This window comes from Anopheles moucheti, chromosome 3 (assembly GCF_943734755.1).
Source record: "Anopheles moucheti chromosome 3, idAnoMoucSN_F20_07, whole genome shotgun sequence".
Classification (NCBI taxonomy): domain Eukaryota; kingdom Metazoa; phylum Arthropoda; class Insecta; order Diptera; family Culicidae; genus Anopheles; species Anopheles moucheti.
The window spans coordinates 51,272,570-51,289,020 of NC_069141.1; the positions used below are offsets into that span (position 1 = coordinate 51,272,570).

The 16,451-nt window shown below is 47.0% G+C and overlaps 1 protein-coding gene across 4 annotated transcripts in view; it reads right to left on the bottom strand.

The window, feature by feature from the left end:
• Positions 1-337: 337 nt before the first annotated feature.
• Positions 338-16,451, bottom strand: part of LOC128304180 (terminal nucleotidyltransferase 5C) — a 50,492-nt gene continuing 34,378 nt past the window's right edge. For 3 of the 4 annotated variants that reach the window (XM_053041337.1, XM_053041338.1, XM_053041339.1), the window contains exon 3: positions 338-3,143. In XM_053041337.1, coding sequence (XP_052897297.1) covers positions 1,203-3,143 — 1,941 coding nt within the window. In that variant the 3' untranslated portion in view covers positions 338-1,202. Of the gene's footprint in view, positions 3,144-4,640; positions 4,840-16,451 lie in introns of those variants that run through there. The other variant, XM_053041340.1, reaches the window with a different exon arrangement.

The window sequence follows — 16,451 nt, forward strand, 5'->3', positions numbered from 1 at the left end:
GCGAATGTTGTGTGTGAGTGTGATTTTTCAGTTCTTCTTCACGTTTTTCCTGTGTACTTTTTATGTTCTTGTTTTTCGTTCATTTTGTTTTTTTGAAATATTATTGTTCGCTTGCCTGATTGATGCATTTTTTTTTGTTTCATAAAATACTTCCAATTTATATTTCCACTGTTTTATAAACATACAGATATTTGAAATTTGCACGCTACGCAATATAATTCTCTTCTTGTACTACAAGTTTTTATCTCCTCCTGTTAAGTGTTTTCCATTTTTTTTCCACTTCCGCTCTTATGATCTTATGATTTGTGTATGTGATTTTTGTTTTTGTGTATCATTTTAACCTTCCGTAAATATTGTTAAAACCTTTCTTATCGCCAATTGGCCATTTGGGCGCTTTCTGTGTTGATTTACAGGTTTCATAAGGAGCGAAACACACATGACGTTTTGGGTGGTATCGAACGACGGCGTTCAAGACGCAGTTGCAGCACTGCAAGCACGCATTGAGAGTCGTTACACTGAACGTGAAACCCCACCCGTTGCGGTGTGTTATTTATGCCATCGATGAGCGACGGTATTTCATCAGAATGTAAAAGAACAACAAACAAACTTGCGAAAGATTCTCTTCGTGCAATGCATCCTTGTCTAATGATTTGTTATCGGTTTTGTGGCTTATGCATGTTCTTCCGGCTCTTCGCGTTTCACAGTCACAGCCACCGCAAGGATTCAGCAACTTACGCTATTAATGATCATCGCTCGACGCCCTCTTTCAGCAGGAGTCCCGGTTGACACGTGTAGTAATAGTAGCAGTGATCCCCAGCGACAGCGTACACGTATGATGGTGTAGGTGAGGCTGGTGACAGGGATGCTGCCGCGGTTGGTTGCAAATCGGCCGCAGAAATCGATAGGGTGGGAGTCGGGATGGGTTGCTGTCTTCCGGTAGAGGTCCCATCGTTCACCACGCAGGACGACTGTGGAAGTAGCGGCGCTGAAAGACGACACGCGTACGGACACTCCGGTGTGATGGGTGCGCCGCCCGTTGCTGATGATGGTGGTGGAACTAGGAGCGATGGTAACGGCGACGGTGCGGGCTGGGTGGATGGTGGAGATGGTGATGTTTCGGCGGCTAACTCCGGCGAATGGTCGGTGCCTGCAATGCTGATAATGCTACCCGGGCCTGCCACCGACGGCAGCGGGCTCACCAATCACGTCGTTATCCAGCTGTTGCACGTACACTGGGTGTAGGGAATGAGCGGTGCGTAGTAGATTCCGTTCGCGTACAGCAGCCCCGGTTGCGGGGCCAGCGCGATTGCCTGCGTCTGCGTGATCGCCGCCGACTGTTGCGTCTGCTGCTGCGACTGCTGGGATTGTACTTGCTGTGCCGATGTCGGACACTGTGGAGATGCTTGTTGTGTTTGTTGCTGCTGCTGTTGCTGTTGCTGCTGCTGCTGCTGTTGGGACTGCGCCTGGTGTTGATGGTGATGGTTCGGCGAATGGGCCATCAGCGTGGGCGATTGCGGGGAGAGCTGCTGCGGCGACAGCGACAGATGGGACATTTGCGTCTGGAGCTGAAGCGTTGTATGCTGTTGCTGCTGGGTGTGAGCGGCCGCCGACTGTACATTGCCCGGTGCGGTGGCCGTGCTGAGCAGACCGGCCGAATGTTGCTGCTGCTGCTGCTGCTGTTGTTGGTCGCGGTAGAAGATCTCCATTGCGAGGGACTCGATCAGCATGAGCGTTTGGCGACGCTCGTGCCCCATCAGACACACGGTGGACTGTTCGACTACCTCGAATAAATGCATCAGGTACTGGTGCTGCAGGTGTTCCTCGCCCTCGTCGAAGAAATGGTTCTTCAAGTACGATTCCAGCTTGCTGCGCTGCTGCCCGATGTCCGGGAAGTCGATGAAGAACCGCGAGCACATGTACCGTTCGAGCGTCTTGATGCGCTGCGGATCGACCGGCATGTAGTTCCGCACCAGCAGGTTACAGTATTTGAGCAGTCCGCCACCACGGATCTCCTCCGGTTGGCGCGTCGAGATCAGCTTCTTCTGCAGATGGTAGAGCGCCTCCTGGAAGTCGCCATACACCGACTCGCCGACGACGGTCGGATAAAAGTTCTCCGTGATCATCGGCATCTCGGCACAGTCGTAAAACAGCAGCAGCGAATCGAGCACGATCTGGAACGAGTCCACGCTGAACTCGAACTGGCGGCGCATCGTATCGACAAACTTCAGCTCCACATTCTTGTGACCGGGCGAGTTGCCGAGCGAGATGAGACTCCAGCGATCGCCATCGCTGTTCACCTTCACCATCTTGCCGACGTACGCTTCCTTCAGCGAGCACTGCGTTATCTTGCGCTTGACGACGCCCTCCGGCATCAGGTCGAGCAGGGACGACAGTACCGCCGACTTGACGCGATCGTAACTCCTGCTGGTGCTGAAGTCGACGGCAAAGATCAGATCGAGATCGTTGTATGGCTGCGGCTCGGACGCCAACACATGACTAGCTGCACCGCCGTTCAGACGAATGTCCTTTACCGTCATACCAGCACCACCGGCGACCACGTCCGTCTCGAGCTTTTCCCGCACAATGTTCACCAGATCCTTCAGCTTCACCTCGAGCGTGGGGAAGTTGCCGCGGCCGTGTATCGAGACCGGTTCGTTCATGACGTCGTTCAGCTTCATCACCTGTTCGAAGGACAGCACCGCCAACCGTTGGGCGGAAATGTCCAGATGCTCGTACGATGCGCCCGTCTCCGAGCCGGCCGATGAGATACAGGACGAGGACGATGAGGTCGAGGAAGCGGACGACGACGAAGATGACGAGCCAGACGATACCGACAGGGATGCGGCCGTGGACGACGCGGACGAGTACGCCGATGAGTTGGAGCTGTTCGAACGGGGCGATGGTGGTGGCGATACGGAGCCACCCTCCGAGTGAGCGTAGCTCATCGTGGCATAGTTGAACGTGGCCACCGGGTAGGCGTGTGGTGTGGTATAGAGCGTCGTCGTCGCTGCTCCGGCACCGGCACCATGCCGGCTGGTGGCATTCGAGCAGTTGCTGCCGTAACTGTTCTGCTGATGCGTCTGTACATGATAGCTGTCCATGATCCGTTGGGAGTAAGAGTCGGGAACTTTTAAAGTTCCGCACTGCAATGAAAGTGAACACAAAGGCAGGGGATGAATAACGCGGCGATATACTATTCATGCATGTAGGAGTAAAGCAACTTGTAGTCAACCACCAATGTCAAGTACCACAGGGTGTAGATTATCTCATAGCAAAAGCCTGGAAAGAGGACAGAAAATCCCATAAACTCTTTACACAGTTGGATCGGCTCCGGGGGGATGATAGAGAGCAAAACAAATTAGCTGACGTCAGCAAACCACGTTGCACTACAACACTACTTGCACTAATCGCCGCAAGCAGCTGTTTATATTGTCACAATTTGCTCACTAGCGATTGGACCGGTTTGTTAGAATATTTAAAAAAGATTGCTCATCAAATCCGGAACGGGATCCGGAACGGATTGTGGGATTCGATTCTTTATCGGATTAATCCAGATTAAATCTTAAACCTATAATCGTTTAAATCTCAAGTTCGAATTTCTCATCCAAAACAAAACTAAAGGATCCAGATCCTTCAAGGTCCTTCATGATCCAGACATGTTCGGGCTTCAGACGTGAGTCCGGGTTTGAAGTCCAAAATAAGTCAAATGAAGTCTAAAGTCCGAAACAAGGGATTTTTAATGTAGGAATCCCGATATATTATCCAAAAACAAAAATCCACGTGCATTTGAGATTCGGATATATCAAGAATGTTCAGATTTAACATAAATTTGCACAAACCACGTTCACATAACAAATTGTTTCTTCTTGTTTTTATGGTGAGTTTTAAGAAAATTAAGTGAAAATTAATTAACTCAAACTTTACAACGTAATTATCTAAAATATCCGGATCGGATTCGGAGGATCGATCCCAAGTCGGTTTCGGATCGGTCCAATCCCACCGCGGGAACGAGTTTTCTCATCACGACACTACAACCCCCTACTAGTACACTTGTTTAGTGGCCTTATAACTAGCGAACCGACACGTCACTTATTATATCGGGATTATAGACACACACAGGCACAAACACAAGCATCATCTAACCACTTTATCGTGGTTTGGTTCCTTCCGGTAATTTCAAAACCAGCTGCAACAAACAACATGACGTCGGTACACACGTTTCGGCCACGATCGCCAATTGTACGACGTTACTAAGCACACTACACACGAACACACACACAGAGCCAGACAAATGCCGGCCGACGGTTATCATTACCCCCATTGAAACCATCGGACCGAGCGGAGAAAAGTTCATGTGTCAGGCTTTATAATTCAATTGCTCACATTGGTTATGCGCATTCGTTCGCACACAACTCCTTTTCGTTCATTCGGTGCTTCCGCAAATATGCACTTGAACTTCTTTTCACTTTTCGGCTTGTTTTCCTTTTGCTTTTTGTGGTGGCTTGCATTGTTTACTACGGAATATCCTATCGCAGGGTTCACCGCTCCATCTTGGCCTATTGCTCCAGTTTTGCACCCATGTGTGATCGTTGGCGCAGGAAATTTCCCAAAACTATCCCACCATAACGACGATTTCCTACCTTGCGTTTGTATCGGTCGAGCGGTACAAATGTTGACCGGTCACCGTGACACTTCCGCTGCGTCTGCAGCTAAACCGATCAATACTCGACGTGGACGCGCGGATACACGTGAATCGGTTCCGGTCGCGTTGTACTACGTTGTACTGCACACGAAAGGCACACACACTAAAGGTCACTTTCCCACGTGCGCTAGAATGTTTCGATACGGTCTTTTTTTTTGTTGTACGGCAAACTAGAACATTAAGCAGCATAAGTGCTGGACTGTTCCACTAATCGTTTCACACCCCGCGTGCGTATACAGCGCGCAAAACGGTGTGCGGTGTCTGGAATAGAGAGTTCGCAAAACGCACCACCTCGCGTCGTCGCTCGAAACGACACTGAGCAGCAGCGCGCTGCTGTCGGCGTTGTTCGCGTCGGTGGTCGACATTGCAATTTAACAAAATACTAGAACGAAGGGGTGGTGGGGGGGGGGGATGAAGAGGGGGGGTGGGGGAGAGTTCCCGATTGTCCGGGGACTACTCTCGAAGAATGTAGAGTCAACACACCAATACACCGTAGTCACCCGTTAGGGGGGAGGGATTGGTTGGATAAGGGTTGGACGAGATCCGGGGCACTTTGTTTCAAGCCTCACCAACCCCTCCCCGGCCATTGCCGCAGTCGCCCGAAATAGGTTCTCTTCGACGTTTAATACATATGCGCTCACCTCGCGTGGTGGAACTCGCGAGTGATCGCATCAGCTATCCCCTGCAACTCCTCAATCACCTCCAACCCCCTAGTGACCAGGCGTTACAATGATGGAGACAAAAATCCCCTAAAACGCAACCAACCCCCAATACAGCTACCCCACACGGTGCTGCACAACAAACCAGCGTCGCCGCACTTGTCGCGCGCACCATACCGTCTCGTTCGGTCACATATTCCGCGGACTGCCCATCCTGCCACCCCCCCCCAGTGGTTCCTTCTCCACTTCCACTCCTCCCCCGACTGGTATCTCCCGGCAAAAAAACAACCTGATAATTGCGTCTCGTGAGCGGCCCTCAAAGATCTCGAGTGTGTGTGTATGTGTGTTTTGTTTTTCTGTATGTGTGACTGAGTGTTGTTGTTGTTGTTGCCTTATTTAGCCAACCTTCTTCTACGCCAACTCCCCCCCCCCCCCGCCCCAATGCAGCCTCCCCAACCAACGATTAATGCTACGCGTTGATGGCGGTATTGTTGTGCCGCTTGGTACATTGTTCGTTTAGTTTGGGCACTTTTTGTGTGTTTCTTTTCCTTTCGTTTATTTTTTCGCCTCTACACCTTGATGCTAATGTGAATTCACCATCGAAGATATATCATCCCGTTTTGCGAGGGATTGAATGTTTGTCTTCTGCACGGTAATTCCGGGACCAAGCCAACATAAATAGGAATTCGAAAAAGAGGGAGAATATCGACAACAAAAACAACAACTAAAATTAGTTTCATGCGTACCACCTCGGCCGATACCTGTTACGAGCAGTCCATCAGTGTTTTGTGTTGTTTACTGCTGTTGTGTTACTCGACGGACACTGTCCCACTGCCTCCTTCCGGGCGCAAAGTGTAGATGCTGCTGCTGTGCTAAAACCAACCATTACTCATCAATTAGACAGTTTAGAAGACCGCACAGGCTACAGCTTGTTTACGCGTGTGTTTCCCCAAACCCCCCTTCTGGCATGAGTTGCACGAGTTTCGGGCGACCAGAAACGTGCTAATTTGCGTGCAGAAATAACTACGCTGGACGCGCGTTTCATTTGTAACACCAAAGGGGCGAAGGCATTACTCAATACAGTCAAAATTGATCAGCTAACCAGCACGATATGCACGAACGGGAGAAATTCAAAAATTGGCTTAATTTCCTATTCCACCCTCTTCAGTAGCTCAGGCGCAAATGTTTCTCCTACGTTAAGCTCCCATTTTCCCAGTCTAGCTCCGGGTTCTTCGGTTTTTTTTATTTTCAAGGAATTTCGCGAAACAAAACATCCAGTCAACGACACGGCTCAAGTGTGCAGATTTTTTCCAAGAATTCGCCACTTTGCGAGATAAAATAATCAGATAGTCGCACATAGTCTGCATTTGTACAGCTTATTCGGCGCGCTCGGGCTGCTGTCCCAACAGAAAAGTGTTTTCCTCGAATGATGCTGTTTGTACAGCGGCGCTGTCATTCGTTTTGTTTGGCCACTTTCAAGCACACAGATGTCGGGCACTAGTTCCACAATTATAGTGGCTCGATTCGTCCTCCAAACTCCTCCAAACTCAATCATCAAAGTTTTGTTAAATAAATAATCTTCTTTTCGGGGGGTTTTAATGTCAAAAGTTTGCTTAACATACACCTGAAATTGATTGCAAAACAGCTACAACAATATGGAGCGACCCAGCGACAGCGAAATGGAGCGATCGTAATGGAGTAACGTAATCGATTAATAAAATTCTTCAAGGGTGCAACAACCACCCAACATCGAGCCGAAGCCGTGTGTTATAAAATGCAACAGCAGCGTGTTGGGCACGAGAAAAGAAGTACAGGTCGTCCCCCCCTCGTCTGACATAATACCGCTGGAGATATGCAAAAAGGTTGACAGTGACGACGGTGACGGTGGGTTCACCTCTGGATGCCCGCACACCATCACTGTCGGAGGAATTGGCGGCTTCCAATTGGAATTGCATGCAACGCTTTGCCGTAGCAGCGCCACACAGTTACCTGACTGGAATGGTAGCCTCACCTCAGCGGACGTCCATGCCGTCTGACGGTGAGTTACGGCTCTGCATACTTTACCGGGGCCCAAACCCGTCAGCCAGTATCCTGGAGGTCGTGGAGTCGTGCGCCAGCAATTGCGTATCTGGTGCAGTTACACCACCACCCCGACCGGGGCCTTTTTGCATTTCAATTCGACCTCCAGTGCAACGTCCTCGGGACCCGCATCGATGCCGCAAAACCAAAAAAAAAACACTCCCGCACCTCAACGGTACGCTCTCGACTTGGGATCTCGCTCGCAATGAGTGTTGTCGCTGCGTGAAACCCGTCCGAGATGATGGAGCGCTCGAAAAGATCCGATCTTCTTGCGTCTGAAGCGGATGTACTTAGACGCTCAAGGATCGGAAAGTCATCACAACTTGAGGTGAATCGTCAGATACATCTACAGCCAAAGGTGCAACACCAGCCAGTTACTGATCCAAGACAAGATCAACCTGATCTCCGCGACGGACGTCACACGCAGGGCCGCTCCCAAGGGCTTCGCTGCAGAGATCGGTAGCGATCTCGTTTTTTTTTTTTGTTCCTTCTTCTGTTCACCAAAAACCTGCGTGTGACGTACGTGCACGAACGCACGAAACCGAGGTGCTCGAGGTGGTAAACCTTGACGGGTGACGGCAACCGCGCGTTCGGACCATTAGGACAACTCGAGGCCTCCTTGGACGGGTTGCCACGGTGACGGTCGGTTTCGATCGCGCGATTAGTGAGGTTTTCGTTTTCGGGTGGTTACCACGGCATCCCTACTCCCTGTGTCCATCCACCACGCGACATCTATTGCACACTAGGTCAATGTCAAGAGCGAGGCAAGATGAGCGCTCACTTGTGTTCGGCGGAATGTAGCAGGAACCGTTTGCCGGATTTTGGTGGCATCTTCGGAACGGTGTTTATTTTCGGAGCATCGGAGATCGGAAGTGGAGCACTAAACGAGTCGAATCCGGTTTGCGAAGGTTGCAAAGAAGGAAGAACACGCGTGAACTATAAAAATTAGCGAACTTATTTTTGCATTCGTAAGCTCCGTTGGTAAATTCTTCGTCCTCCTCCAAGAGTCTTCATCGGATGCCCGGCAATATATTGCGATTGCTCCTCAACTCTATATCTGCCATCTATTTGTCTAAGGAACGCTAAGCCAGTACGCTGCGTTCACGCTCATTTAAACATTTTCTGTTCGTGTGCGTGTGTTCTGCCCCTCGCGGGGGAATCGTGACCTGATCAAAAAAGCCGGATGTTATAATAAGTGATTTCATCGATCCGGTTGCATAAGCCACTCCAAGAACCAAGCCTCCTTAAACATCGAACCTGGAGAACATGGAGCAAGCCGCAGCAGTTCTCTTTTAGTCTATGTTTTTACGGTTGTTCGCTAGTTGGCTAACACTCCGACCGGGCACGGAGCAACACGTCACACTACCCTAAGGAGTGTATGTGACCTAGTGAAGCTTTTAACCAACCCGCAAGGAAAAGAGAGGAGGGGGGAAGGAGGGAAAACCCAATCAAATGCGTGAAGGTTGCCTTCGGACCGGACTTAACCGCGTTAACCATTGCGAACCGGTGCAAGTACCGCGGCCAAAACCAAACCAGTTCCGTCGTTCGCAAGGAGCCATTCGCGCGACCGAGCGTTTGCTTCGAGGGCGATGGGAGCAGCGTGCGCCACAGCACCGTACTGCCCACACTTCTGGGGCAGTTCGATAAATTCAGGTGAAAGATTAATAATAACAAACATATTACGACAAACTAAAGCAGCCCTCAAACGCTCGAAGGTCGGCGGCCCCGGATCGAAACGGATATGTGTGGTGGTGGTGTGCGTTCTAATCTAACCTATATATGTTTTTTTTTGCCACTCACCCGGTCCGACCTCGATGGGAGCCTTGAAGGACCGTGTTTAGCCGTGCTGGTACACAGCCAGGAAGAAAAATGGTAGGGCTCCCCGAATGGGAGGCAAAAAAAGGGCGGGAGGGGAGGGACAGAAAATTAATAATAGTTTGGACGGGCTTAGGCGAATTTACACCCATCGTTAAGGATAGGGGGCGCGAACCGCACAGCTGCAGGACATTATGCAATTATTACTGTACCAGGCAGGGGCAATCGATCAAAAGCGCATGGTGATCAGTAGACAAGGTCAAGCAAGGGCAATATAATTTATCGATCTCGATGTCTTTGAGACGCTATACGAGACGTGGTGTCTTGTGCGAGCTTTGCTGTGAGCCGGTCAGTATATTTTTACCTTCTTTGAGATTCTGTACACATAGTGTGCAGCGATAATGTTGAAAAAGAAGAAATAATTTCAATCTCCGACAACTTGTTACGGTTTAGTTCCCTCCTATGAAATGTTGTGTTTTTCACTGGGAAAATATTAAAACAAAATCGCAAACATGGCTCACCCCACCCCCGAAAGGCTCAGCCACCATCGACAATATGACCTCGATTTTTTAAATGTTTCTTTCTACACGAAAGGCCTAATTGGTCAGGCAGCAATCTCAAATCTACAAAACAGTGGAAGCCTACATTTAAGGGCAAGCCATGCCAGTTCGGAAGCACGCAGCAGTACATAAAAGGAACCGGCACAGGCCACCACACAAACAGGCCCGCACGCACGCCTTTTGTGGGATGCATCAGAAGAAACACTGGCAAAGAACGTGAACAAAAGGAAGCGTAAGTAGAAGACGATGAAGCAAAAAAAAAATAGTGCAAACGAAAGTGGATGCAGTAGCAAATGAAATTAACTACCCCCACTGGATAGTAGTGCACGCCCCTGGTGCGTTTGGCTGGGAACCAAACACATAACCGCCCTGGATAGCCTTGATAGTCTACAGGTTCGCATTGCAACAAACTGAAGCAAGCGACGCAGAACGAAATTGAAAGAAAAAGCAAGATAACCGGACGGTGGCAGATTCAAGGTCTTGTCTCGGTTCATATCACTAATTACCCTTTTTTTTCGTACCGCAACTTCACAGATCGATGAAAGTACGACAAAACAGGTGCAAACTTACGAAGGAAGCGCTACAGTAATGATAAAATCTCCTTTTATTTCCACAGGGGACAAATAATTTAAGGCATTGATTCAGCATTGATACGATCGATTTAAAGTATTCAGCGGTGGCGTCGGTCGTCTAACGACAAGATCTGATCCAAATCCTCTTCAGACTGTAGATTCGGACGAAGTAGTTGACTATTCAACTACCACTAAGCAAAGGTAAGCCCATTTCCATCTCCTAGGTTTGATGTTACAATAAGAAAGGCCAAGAAGTTTTTACCTATAATGATCGAGAACGTATGGTGCCATGACCAGGATAAATTTGGGGTATGAAAGAAAATAGTTTGAATATCCTGGTCACGGCACCACATATATTTGTGCTAATTGCGGAATAACATTCTTGGTAAGCTTTGTTCTTCCATTGTCTTATGCAATTTAAGGTGCTGTTATTTATATATTTTTACATATATAACAAATCGCTCCTCATCCTTATGAAGTTCTCACAAAACAAAAAGAGTTTTTTGCAAAATGAAATGTTATGAATGCTATCAGCTAAAAACATACAGAACAAATCATCGAATTTGAATGAAATACTCAACACGCTCACCATTCACACGGCAATGAACGATAAACGCTATTCAATCAGCGCGTTACAGGATACGAAAACAACAGACACACAGTTCCAACCATGTACCATGACACAACGGTTCGATAATTACTGTCACTGGTCGCTTATCAATTGCCGGTAAAACGGTTGTGTGTTCGGTAAAGCAAATGAGCCATGTTCGTTTCACTCTTAAAATTTCAATCTTCCTGTCACACGACGAGCTCCCACACCGTCGACCAGCAGCCGGCGTTGTAAGGTAACGTAATGTGTAACGTACGCTGTATCTTGTTGCTGACGCTACATGTCCGACGACACTTTTCCGTCGCGGACAGCGTCGTGTACAGCGTTCTTGCACCGATCTTGGGCGATAACGCAGACCGTCTGGCTTTCCCAAATACTGACGGTGTACGACAAGGAATGTGTTTTATCGAAAAGGTAGTCGTACTAACGACGATAAAATCTACCAACACGGCCGATGCGCAAAAAAGTTTCGAGGATGAATGCAGATAGTGTATGTTCTACGTCTGCTGGCCACTTATCACCACCACCAGGGGGTCACTTTCGCTGTGGTGAGTTTTAATTTGCGCTTAATTTACATGCATTGTATACGCTACTCTATTATGCTTCTTGAACCATTTCTTATTTTTCTCCAATAATTATGAATTCTATTTTTGCCTTGTTTTATTTTGTCGTCTCATTGATTTATTTTACCTTTTTACCTTCCAAGCGAGTTTTTACTGAACCATTACTGAGCCATAGTCGGGTTTTGTTTTGATTTTGCTTTGAAAATCAATTAACCCATAGCACTTTTTAGGAAGCGATGCGCGGCAATAAAAAGAGTACAGCCGGTTGATTACTTCAAGCAGCAAAACAAGCCCGAGTGTTATAATCTTTACCAACAGCTTTGTTACGAAAAGCTATAACGCTTATTGTTTTACCTCTATCCCGACTTTTTATCGCCTGTTTGCGTTTTTATCAACAATCGTCCGATGTTGATTACGGAGGTAGGAACGTTTGGTGTGGAAATTCCAGCGATTTAACAACTGGCGTAACGTGACGAAATTGTTTACACATTTCTCTTGAACATTGAAACCGAAAATTTGATTTTTTTAAGTTCATTCGAAATTCCAGTTAATGCTTTTTCCATTATTTTGCATTCCAATTAGCATGTAACAGATGGTTAGATAAAATCCCATTTCAAATATGTGTGTCAAAGCAATGACGCACTACTAGATGTTTGATAAAAAAGCAGATATAATAACCACTTACTTCAAATTGACAAATGCGCATTACTTTCTGTTAGATTATTACGCCCTTGCTGATTTACACTCCAGCCAAGCATGGCTGCCGAATGATAGAGGGTATTACTTTTTTTTTCTTTCCCCAAAAAAAGCTCACTTTTGTTGCGTTCGACTTTGCTCCGATCGTTTGCGTGGCGCCAGTTCACCCAAGTGCGGGTCAGGTGCTCGCGGTGCAAACGCTAAAAAGGTGAAAAACACCCATTAAAATATCGCTTCCGCGCGCGTTCTCGGTGCACCACGTTAATTGCACACCCGGGGTGTACCGAAACCATACGCGCCGCAAATCAATATTGACAGTGGCAACCGAATCGCCAGCCACCCCGTGCCACTCGTGCGCGCTCCCTTCGCAATCCGGTGAAAGTGCGGAAAAGTGCAGCGAGGAAAGCTCATCGTCGGAACACGTGAACCGCAACCGTGTCGGTGCGCGATCCGGGAGCGTGACACACGCGGACGTCGTGGCGGAAACGTGCGCTAGGCCTAGTGCTATATCTCTCACTCTCTCTGTATTGTTCATTATCATCCGTTTCGTTCGGGTGTGTGTGTGTTTCGCATGTTCCGCTTTCAATTAACTCGGAACACCCCGGCAGATACTGAACCCGAACGCCACCGGCAGCGATTCAATCAAGCACCGAATTTTGCACGCACATGTTAGAACCCATTCGGGGCCGCTTATTAGCAGGCTGCAAAGTTGCAAATAATAAAATAGAACAAGCTGCTCCATTTACCGCTTGACACTGGCATTGCAGCCGTCGATCTGATAATGCAACGGTAGCGCTGAACGCATAGCAATGAAACAAAACCATAATGTTGCGTGCACACGGAATGCAAGTGCGATTTGATCTGACAGTTAATGCACATTCGTTGCACGATCTCGATTGAACTCACTGCTCATCTGCGAGAACGATCCAACCGAAGAGGAAGCGTAACATTTGACCACCACAATCCACCGCAAGCTATTAACATTTAAAGTGGTTATTTTACTATTTTCTTCCATCCTTTGCTGCTCCACAAACCACTGAAAATGGTGGAATATGTGTTCGCATCATGTTGCACGGCTATTGACATAAATCCAATGTCATGCTGTTTGTACGCCTTCCTGTAATGCTGCGTGCGGGAATATGCGCCATTTTTATGCATTTCTTAAAAGGTGTGCCGTTCTGCGAATGGCGAGAGATCCCACCCGATCACCCCACCGTGGAAGATGTGATGGAAATAAATTCAAGAATTCGTGTAGTTTCTGTCCGTTGTATGACTTGCCAGACGGGGTGCAGTTTTGCGCATGTTTGCACTCATGAAAGCATCATGTCCACCATCCGGCCATCAATCACAGTATTTCCCGCCCCAAGGTCAACACGCTCGCACGGACACGGATCTGATAAGGATGTAGCATTTCGCTGTAGACCCGCTGAGTTTACGGCATCAATCAACCAGTGCGTCACAAACAAACAAACAGGATATCAACTTCACCAACATCAACTTCTGACCCTGCACGACTATCGAAAGTTTAGCAAATGAAATCAAATGTTCGCCGATCGACGGCAACAAAGGCACGGTAGCTGCAATGCTAATAGGTGCGAAGGTGGTTGCTGGTACGTGCAAGCGCGCTCCACACACGGCCAGGCCCAATTATTATCCAATTAGCTAATTATTGATTCCACTCTCGGTGAAATTACACACCGAACCACCAGGTCCCGCCGGCCGTAGAGTCCGCTGCGCACATTTAGCATGCAGCTGAGCGATTCCAACGAGACACGTTTGATGGCAATATTGCTGCTCGGCTGATCGCGCAAATCAAAAACAATGTGTGGCTTTGGTCTTTTCTTGGGCAAATCAAATGGACACCTGGCTTGTCCCGTGCTCGATCGAAACGGTTGACCGTGGGGAAGGCCTTTTCAACGACGGGGACCACGTAGGGTTATGAAATGGTGTTTGCTGCTACACTTTGTACCGTACGCTCTCACTTCCCCGGGATCTAAGACGTTTTTTCCTTTCTAACAACCGTGGGCGTTTTTATCTCCATGGCGGCATGGCGATTGATAAGTCCAGCCAACCGGGCTACATCGTGTTGCTAGTGGATATTGTTTTTACAGCTCGTCAATCAACGACCTCCCCCCCGTGTTCTGATGAATCATTCGTGGAAGTCGCACAAAATCCTATATTTCCTTCCTTCGTGACACACATCTTAAAGGGAACCAAATGGAGAAATGGAGACAACATTTATCTCCACTACAATCCAACAGAACGATTTGAAACTAAACTCACAGCAAAGCGTAAGTTCAAAAAAGGTTAAAAATTGTCGTAAAAAAATAATGAACTACAACAACCCTGCAATTGTTTTCACCACGCGTGCAAAATGGAAAATGGAAACAAAAACCTAAAGTGTGAGCACAAATTGAAAAACAAAAATCCACACACACGTACAACTATTAGCTGCTAATGGTACACCTTACACAGCAGAAAAGCTGTCGAATGCACACACACACATTTGTTGGAGCTGTATGTAGGTGAGCTATGGAACTAATTGCAGTTTGCTTACTGCACCGTAATCGTCTAACACAGGAAAGCGTGTGGAAGCGATGACGTATATTGTAGTGGACTTAAACTCTTATCGGAAACAACGAACAACGGAAAGGAAAAAAAAAACACTGACTGATTTATTTTTACAATTATTTACACATTGCCCTTGGCATCTTTTCTAACGAGAGTTTCTTTGACAATAGACTGAAAAATGAAAATTTCAACACATTTATTGGAATAATTGGACTTCCAGGTAAGGGCATGCATTGCACAGGATCATCAGATCTTTCACCCGATTCTCTTTTCGCATATAGGAAACTACCTTCAGTGATAGAGAAGGTTCCAGCTCCTTTGCTTCAAAGAAACAACCACTATCAGAAGGTGTTCAACAACAAGTGTTTTCTAACTTCTATATTCAAGTTTTTAAGACTTATTCAAAGCCCCTTCGTACAGCTCATCATTTTCCTCAATAAAACTTCTTCTCTTTCTCTCAACTGTTCCTTCACGGCACGCTATCTTCAGGGATTGATTACAATGATCAACTGCAGCCCAATAGATTGTTTGATCATTTATTTTATGTTTTTAACATTTTTACACGGAGTTATATGGAGTAAATATTCTAAATTTAGGCGCAAAGAGAACGACCATGAAGTTTATCAAAACTTGTCATTATTTCACACATATACAATACTGTCAATCTTTTTTATACAACAAAACTAGTCGTAGAGCAAGTAAAAATACCATAAAAGATAACTTAAATCAACAATTAATAGCTTTCTGAAAAAAATGGGAAAAATTGATTGAATTTTAAACTTACCTAATAAATTTCAATCGTTTTGTTTTCAACAATGTACATGGCATTGGTTGACAAGTTTTGAAGTTTGATTAGTAATCTACTTGACATTAACTTAATATGAACACCATCATCACATTAATACATCGATTTTTAATCACCGCCGATCTTCGTCCAAAATTTCAACCAACAACATCATAGGAATGCTATTCAAACTCCATGGAATGTGGTGCAAATTGTATTGTGTTCGTTGACAATAATCGTTGGAGAAAAGTGCACTTAGCATCTAAGCCAGCAAAAGAAATGGAACAAAAACAAACTATTCGCAGCGTGTGTCCGGTAGTGCAGTGTATTAAAGGTACTTAGCGTAAGATAAGTACCACACTGTCGTATAATTGGTTCAGATTGGTTCAGTGGATGGATCGTAAAATCATAAAGCATCCGGGGGGCTAGTATGTGAAAACGTTTGCCATTCACTCATCGCTTTCGTACCAATATGCCCTCATGTTCCGCGCAACTCGTGCCGTTCTAACAGGCGAACAATAATGGGCTATTAACGAGTGCCCTTCCCGCACCGTGCAGCCGATGCGGAGAGTGGCCTGTGCAAGAAAACTGCTAAATATTTTCGACAGTTGCAGAGAGCCTAACCTTCACGGTTGACTTTATGGCAGAACCGGAACCCAAAGCGCAGCTAAATGTCAGCGGCCCGGTTTGGTTGGAATGGCAAACTGTGGAACTTTGGAAATAAGCTGCCTGTAATGCAAATGAAGCGTTTTGTAGCATTTAGTGGAAAACCTGTTTCTTCAGTCGGAAGATTCTCATCGATCGCTAATTGAAATGAATGCCTACGATCGGGAAGATGCG